Source organism: Penaeus vannamei, chromosome 37, assembly GCF_042767895.1.
Source record: "Penaeus vannamei isolate JL-2024 chromosome 37, ASM4276789v1, whole genome shotgun sequence".
NCBI lineage: Eukaryota > Metazoa > Arthropoda > Malacostraca > Decapoda > Penaeidae > Penaeus > Penaeus vannamei.
In genome coordinates this window covers 27829257-27836756 of record NC_091585.1, presented here as the reverse complement: position 1 = coordinate 27836756, position 7500 = coordinate 27829257, and the positions used below count along the sequence as shown (strand labels likewise).

The following is a 7500-nucleotide window of genomic DNA, read 5'->3' as shown; positions in this document are numbered from 1 at the left end:
ATAATAATAATAATTGTTCATAAGTAATGGAAGAAAAAAAAAGCTGACTTGCGTGGACATCAACGAAAGCAGCTCAGCAGGCACGGGCTAAGTTCTGCTCCGCATTTCATTTCCTTTGTATTCCACCGATATGGACAAACTTTTTGCTCATATTACCGTTGGTAAAGTACGCTTGGCACTGGTTTCTGAGGTCAGTGGATTATTCCCTTGGGAGCTCTCAGCTGGAGTAGAGCTTGATGAACGTCGGGTCGAGCGACACATTGGCATCTAGGGCAACTCACTTTGTTCTTATTGTTTTCATTAATCTTTACTTTCTTTAGTGTTCATTTTATTTGTTTTTTCTTATAATCAGGTGTTTATACTCTTATGATTTTCTGTTCCTTGTATTTATATACTTTGTTTATTTATTAGATTTATTTATTTTTTTATTTTTTTATTTTTTATTTTTTGACCATACTTATACAATACCATACACTCTTTTTTGTTATAATTATTTTAGGCATCTGTTTTCTTTACCATTTTGATATAGTTTTGTTCTTTTCTTTTCTTTAGCTGTTATTTGTACCTAAAGATTTTTTTTCTGGTATTTCATGACCACCCCTCTCCCTCTCCCTCACCCTCCCTTTCTCCCTCTCCCTCCCTCTCCCTCTCCCTCTCCCTCACCCTCACCCTCACCCTCACCCTCTCCCTCACCCTCACCCTCTCCCTCTCCCTCACCCTCTCCCTCTCCCTCTCCCTCTCCCTCTCCCTCTCCCTCTCCCTCTCCCTCTCCCTCTCCCTCTCTCTCTCTCTCTCTCTCTCTCTCTCTCTCTCTCTCTCTCTCTCTCTCTCTCTCTCTCTCTCTCTCTCTCTCTCTCTCTCTCTCTCTCTCCTCTCTCTCTCTCTCTCTCTCTCTCTCTCTCTCCCTCTCCCTCTCCCCTCCCCCCTTTCCCTTTCCCTTTCCCTTACCCCCCCCTCTTTTCTCTCTCTCTTCCCCTTCCCCCTTTCCCTTTCCCTTTACCCTCTCTTTTCTCTCTCACTCTTCTCCCCTTTCATCCTCCCTTGTCTCTCACTGTTTCCACTTTTTCTCTGTCTCGTTCTTACTCCATTTCATTATGTTCTCTCTGCTACCCCTTTCTTCCCTATTCTGGCCTTCATCTTTTGCACCCTCTCCCTTTTTCTCTCTCCCCTCCCTTCCCTTTTTCTTATTCTGCTCTCTTTTTCTCTCCCATTCTATTTTCCACCCTTCTTTGTGTCTCTTTTTCCCTTGCTTCTCCAGATGCTCTAGTGTGTTGTGCCCTAGATGTATGTTGTATAAAAATCAACAGCTCTTGCATTTGAACTCTCAAAAACAAAAATCCTTCATAAAAGTGTAAATAAAGTGCATCAGATTTGCACTTTCTTCTTTGACTATTGTCATTTGTCTTCAGAGTGAGAGTGGGACCAGATGCAAGGTTTTCGTTGAAATATTTAAGATTTTTATATATGCCTTTAGTTCCTCTCTTGATGAATTTTTAAGATCTTAACTCCGATTGTTGTAGATTTGATTATTATATACATTTGAATTTTTTTCCTACCCTCTTTTTGTATAGGAATGTTATTATTATGCATGTGATTTTACATCTTCTCTCAAATATTGCTATGTAGGTAGAGATAGAAGTACTTTGTTCCCTTGGCAGAGTTTGGAATTTGAACTGATCTACGGAATGGCATGCTGTTATTGTGTGTATTGAGTTTTATGTATTAGTTTGTTTTTTTTTCTCTCTCTTTCCACACCTGTCACCTTCCTGCCTTCCTGTCTGCCTGCACTGTTGTGTGCACGACGGAATGTACACTCCATTGCGCACACATCCCGTCCGTGTGCACACACAATCACTCTGTGTGCAGCGGGTTGCCGAGAAACTGGCAAATAACGGGAGTGTGTCCATCTCCAAGGCCATCCGAAACAAGGAATTAGAGATTATTCCCATCTCGCCGGCCGTGAAGGGGAGCACGCAGTCGCACGGCAACAGCCAGCCCCACCGAGACAAGTCGGAGCCCAAGGTGTCCATCTCAACTGTTGGCTCGGGCAACTCCCGTCTGTCCAACGGCGTGCCTGGCAGTGGTGGGTGGAGGGAAGAAAGCGCCAGCGTTTCCATTGAGCCGTGTGGGTCTACCGGCTCAGGCTCAGCTGACGACGCTCCACTGAATCTTTCTATGAAGAGCACAGCTTCGCCAAGGCCATGTGAGTCTAGGTTCAAGGAATGCTTGTTGCATTGTTTATTATAAATATTTTGCTATTTTCAGTGTTTTTTTTTGTTTGTTTGTTTTATTTTTGTTTGTTTTTTGAGTGTTTGATGTGGAAGTGAGTTAAACTTTATGCAAAATTATATGATGCATGATAACACTGACAACTAATTGAACTACAATTACTGTGTCTTCAAACAGAAGTGAATATGCAATTAAACTTTCAATGCAAATAATATGATAGCATACAAGAGTCCTGTGATATTTAAAGTAAAATCAACATAGATATTCATTAAGTAATACACATTCAACCCAACTGAGGTCTGTAAGAATTGAGAAAAAGAAATGACCATTCATACACTTAGGTTTAACAGCACATAGTTCAATACTGTTAAAACAGTCTTTTTAAAAAAATCCCTAAGAATTGAGAAGACCCAAGAATTTTAAAATTCCATAGACCTAACATCTTGTGTCACAATTTTTTCAGCATCGAAAAGTCATGATAAGAGAGAACACAAGGAATCACATCCTAGTCCGCTGACCCTGCCTCGAAGTGGACTTCCTCCCTTAGACTTCCCTCCAGGCTTGGGTGCAGGCTTGGGTGCAGGCCTAACCCCTAGTCTAGAAGTTCTACAAAGTTTATATGGGCAGCACGGAGAGCCCAGGGATGTTCTGGCCTCGGTAAGTCTCCTCTCTCTATCTCACTCTCTTTTTGCGAATATAGTGTGGATTCTTTTGCTGTAGTATTTTTTTTCTGAAATGTGACTTATTTAATGAGGGTGAGTTTTGGAAAATGATGATATGGATTATTTATTAATATACTAGTATTTATAAATAGAATTCTAGTTTGTAAATGTATCCTTATGTGTATATATGTATATATATGCTATAACTCAAAATGGGATGATATAGCTAGAAACATACATAGAGTTATATAAACACATGAAAATATTGATTACTAACCCAAGGAAGAAATTATGTTAATTTCCTGCTATATTTATTTCCTCTTTTCTCCCAGCTTGCACTGTCATAATTAATTCCTTACCTTCTCTTTCAACAAGATGCAAGAAGCTCTTCAACGTCAACTCCTTGCTGCAGACGGAAAGAGAGAAGAGAAGAAGAAGAGGGTAAGAAGGGGTGCCCTGTTCTATGTGTATACGAAGATGCAAACAATGGCGATTGATTGATGTCTGTGTGGCTTTTTATTCGAAGATGCAGACATTGGTGGTTTATTTATGTCTGTGTGTTTTTATTTGAAGAAGTAGACATTGGTGATTGATTGGTGTAGATATTGGTGATTGATTTATAGGACAGAAATGAGGGTGATCTTTGTTATGCTCTTATTTTGAAGATTAATATTGGTGATGGGATTTTATGATGGGTGATTGTAATATAGGAGAAGAATATGAGTCATTTCTTTCTATGTGTATTTGTGTTTTGAAGTGAGAGTTGTTTATGAATTTATTAAGCCTTGTAAATTGAGGAAGAGTGCATGTTTCATTTTGGGTGATATGTGTTTGCAGTGTATAGATGGTTGATTGATTTGGGACAAGGTGAGAGGAATTCAGAATTATGGTATGATGTAGAAGAGGTCTTCTTGATTTATTTATTGTTGCGTTTTTCATCCTGTGTATGTTTTTTCTTTTTGTGTTCTCTTGACATGCTCAGATGGTGAGCTAGTCTTTTTGTAGATCTCTTGAACATTTCTCAAAAGAATTGAATGAGAATGAATGCTTTCACAAAGCAGAATGTATGTTTTGATAATCACATGGTCATCAAATATTATAAATCTGATGATGTTTCAATTATCAATATGATTCAGAGACATAATGCTTCACATAGTTTTTCATTCTCATTGCTGCCTCTTCTCAAGATTTATCACACTGAAGCAGTGTTAAATTTTTGCAAGAGTCAGTGCCTCGTGAATTAGAGTGAGGGCTTTGTTGATGGAGACTTTTTTTGTTAAACGAAAGCTTTATCCTTCAGAGGGAAGAGGCTCACAGGCAGTCTATTTACCAGATGGAGGACGCCCAGGAGCGGACACGGCATCTTGGACGAGGAGTATCCAAACCCAAAAAGAACACAGTTGCGTCATTGCTGGAACAGTGTCGTGCAGCGGGCATAAAGCCTTCAACCCTACCTCTGCCCCCCACTACCTCCATAGCAGCCACACCAGTCACTACCTCCCCCCCTCTGCACGTGTCTTCGTTGCGCGCGGGGGACCCTATCTCGGCAGCTTCTCCAATTGTCAACTCCCGGTCCTCGCCATCACCAGCGTCGCAATCTCTTCCTCCAACATTACTGCCTGGGCTCCCGACGAATCTCCCTCCGTCACTCTCTGCCTCTCTAGGGGCCCCACTACCCCCTCCAGTTGTCCCCACACCTCCTGTACCCTCCCTGTCCATCTCTGCCATCGCCTCCACTCAAGCCTCCACCACCTCTGAGGTTTCTACTACAATCACTCTGACGACAACATCCTCCCTGTTGTCCTCCACTTGCTTAACACCTCCTATGGACTCCCCCTCTACTCCCTCAACCACCACCACCACCACAACATGCACTACTCCTTGCACTTCCTCCATCTCGTCCCCATTGCCTCCCTCAGCCTCCACATCATCTGTGGCTGGTTCTGGCTCAGGCTCTGGCTCTGCTGCCACCTCCATGTCCTCCACCTCTGCCCCTCCTCCTGCCTCCTCTTCTCCTTCTTCCTCTGCTACCACTTCTTCCTCTTCCTCTTCCTCTGCCACCATCACTACCAACTCTTTAGCCACCTTGTCCAGTCTACCTGCCTTGTCCAATTTACCCCCTATACCTGGCCTGGCCACGCCTCCCTTGTCGTGTGTCTCTGCATCCACAACTCCTCCACCTCCCATTCCATCAGCCACCTCTATATCCAGTCTATCAACAGGGATCTCTTTGACATCCTCATCCACACCCCCTATAATGGCCTCCACCTTGTCACTGCCCCTTCCCTCTGCGCTGTCCCTTTCCTCTTCTGTGAGCATAACGTCAGTGGCCCCAGAGACCACCATGGCATCACTACTCAACAAGCCAAGCGTCACTATACACCCGACAACTTCGGCGCCAGATGGCCATGACAGGCCGAAGTCTAATATGGAAATGGAGAATTCGGTAAGTGCTGGGATTTCTTATATAAGATTTTAGCAATGAATATAGTAAAGTAATATCATGTACTGAAGTTTTATTGAAAACAAATAAGAAAACAATGGAATTAGGAGTAGCACTGTCACTATTTGGCACCCTTTCATCACTGCAGGCAGTTCCATTAACCTCACAGGAAGAAGGTTTAATGGAGAAACAAGATGATTGTTACAAGGGTACACTAATTCCCAGTAACTGATGCTTAGTGTAGCATAAGACAAAAAAAATAGACAATCATGTAGTGTAACTATGCTTTAATTTGAAATTAACCGAATGTCGACAGGAAAATAGTGCAGTCCCCTTGGCAATGCTTGGTTAAATGTTTCTGCAGACAGATGACTCTGCTAATGCTTATTCACAAAGGAGTCAATTAGTAGATCTTGCTACCTCACTTTTCCTTGAAAAAGCGGGAAAACATTTTTTTATACTAATGCTATCAATATTGACAGTTATTTTTGTTATACATATTATAATTACTTTACTATTTGTTACTGACAAAAATAATTACTAAATTCAGCACACACAATGGGCAATGGCATGTACGTACATGCCGTTCCCAGCGGCTTGGGGTAAAACATTGGAGCCAGAAACATCAATGCCCACATGTGCCCCAAAGTCTAGGCATTAGGCTTTCTTGATTGACGACTCTCTTGAGTGTGTGGCTTGTAGAGGGAGTGCACACGCATGTCACCAGGCCCTCAAGCCAGATTTCCATACCGTGATGGTTATGTCACCCTGATCGAAGGGGTTAAATAGATGACAAGTTTACTTTTTTTTTTGAGGGGGGAAACTTTTTTTATATATAAAACAAACAAAAGAAAACCAATTTATATCTAAAGTCTTTTAATTTTGCATTCCCAGGTGGACATTGTAGCAATCACAAGAGCCCATGAGAATGGGGGAGATAAACCAGTGAAGAAGCGACACATGATCACGTCGAGCAGTGTGGACGGAAGGCTGATCACTACCATCAAAGCTGCAGCAACAGCCATGGATTCCTCAGAGCTTAGTGATTCTGAATCGGATGATGAGTCCACCTCGCTCTCCTCAATTGATGAGGACACCTTAAATAACATCCCATCCCCTTGGCTGAAGAGGGACACCCCAGACTCGCCCTCTGTTTATGGTGACTGTAAGTTTACTGAAGTATGCTTTTTTTCCCCCTAAGCCAACCTTTTTTTTTTTTTGCTTAAGCCAAGTTCCCTCCGGAAAGGAAATTCTGGATAGATAGCTTCTCTTTAATAAGATTATTATTTTTCAATTATTATTCTTTTAAAGAGCAATAGAAATAACAGAGTTAAGTTTCCATCAGGATTTATTTTACCACAACCATAGTGATGACAGAGTTCACGCAGAACGGACAACTGGTTTTAACCATACTAAACTGATTTTTACTCTTATCCAATGTGCCTCAGCTCCACCTACCAAGAAACGGAAGATGATAACAGATGAAGTTTCACTTCGCGTCCCGCTTATGTACGGGTGGCGGAGAGAGACAACAATGCGCACAATCACACAATCAGGAGTTCGAGGAGAAGTAATCTACTATGCCCCTTGTGGCAAGCCCTTCCGGCAATACCCAGACATAATGAGGGTAATGTTCTTGTTATATGTGCCAGTAAGGAGTGTGTAGATACTCATACCATACTTTCATGAGGTGAAAGCTTGGGCATAGAATGACATGCAGTTTGATTCTTTCCCACAGTACTTGGAGAAGCATGGAATAACGGAAGTGACGAGGGACAACTTCAGCTTTTCAAGCAAGATACCCATTGGAGATTACATTGATGCAAACTCTCAGACACGCCACAATGAGAACGAGATAAGGGAGAGAATTCAGAAAATTCGTGAGCAGAAAGGATACAAACCACAAAGAAAAAATGAGTGAGTCTTCTAAGTATAAAGCTATAATAATGTTAAGGTTAATGAGAGGTATATATATAAAAAAAAACAAAATTCTTTGTGTTAGAGACCTAAACTTATGGGATAATCCACGCGTCAGGATACAAGAACACTTAAGAAACTATAAGAAACACTTTCTCATATACTGTATAGGGACGGCCGAGATGCCCTAGAAGTGGAGGCCGAGGCCATCCTCCGGCGGTTAGAGGCCGAGGAGGAGGCTGAGAAGGC

At 42.0% G+C, this 7500-nt stretch overlaps 1 protein-coding gene across 19 annotated transcripts in view; it reads left to right on the top strand.

Annotated features, from left to right (window-relative positions):
• tou (bromodomain adjacent to zinc finger domain 2B toutatis) overlaps nucleotides 1–7500 on the top strand; it is a 413452-nt gene that overhangs the window by 372303 nt on the left and 33649 nt on the right. For 16 of the 19 annotated variants that reach the window (XM_070115190.1, XM_070115173.1, XM_070115174.1 and 13 more), the window contains 8 exons: nucleotides 1867–2203; nucleotides 2693–2886; nucleotides 3267–3332; nucleotides 4192–5337; nucleotides 6229–6499; nucleotides 6783–6961; nucleotides 7073–7251; nucleotides 7423–7500. The exon at nucleotides 7423–7500 is cut by the window's right edge and continues 45 nt beyond it. In XM_070115190.1, coding sequence (XP_069971291.1) covers nucleotides 1867–2203; nucleotides 2693–2886; nucleotides 3267–3332; nucleotides 4192–5337; nucleotides 6229–6499; nucleotides 6783–6961; nucleotides 7073–7251; nucleotides 7423–7500 — 2450 coding nt within the window. The remainder of the gene's footprint in view (nucleotides 1–1866; nucleotides 2204–2692; nucleotides 2887–3266; nucleotides 3333–4191; nucleotides 5338–6228; nucleotides 6500–6782; nucleotides 6962–7072; nucleotides 7252–7422) is intronic. The other 3 variants (XM_070115185.1, XM_070115182.1, XM_070115179.1) reach the window with 3 other exon arrangements.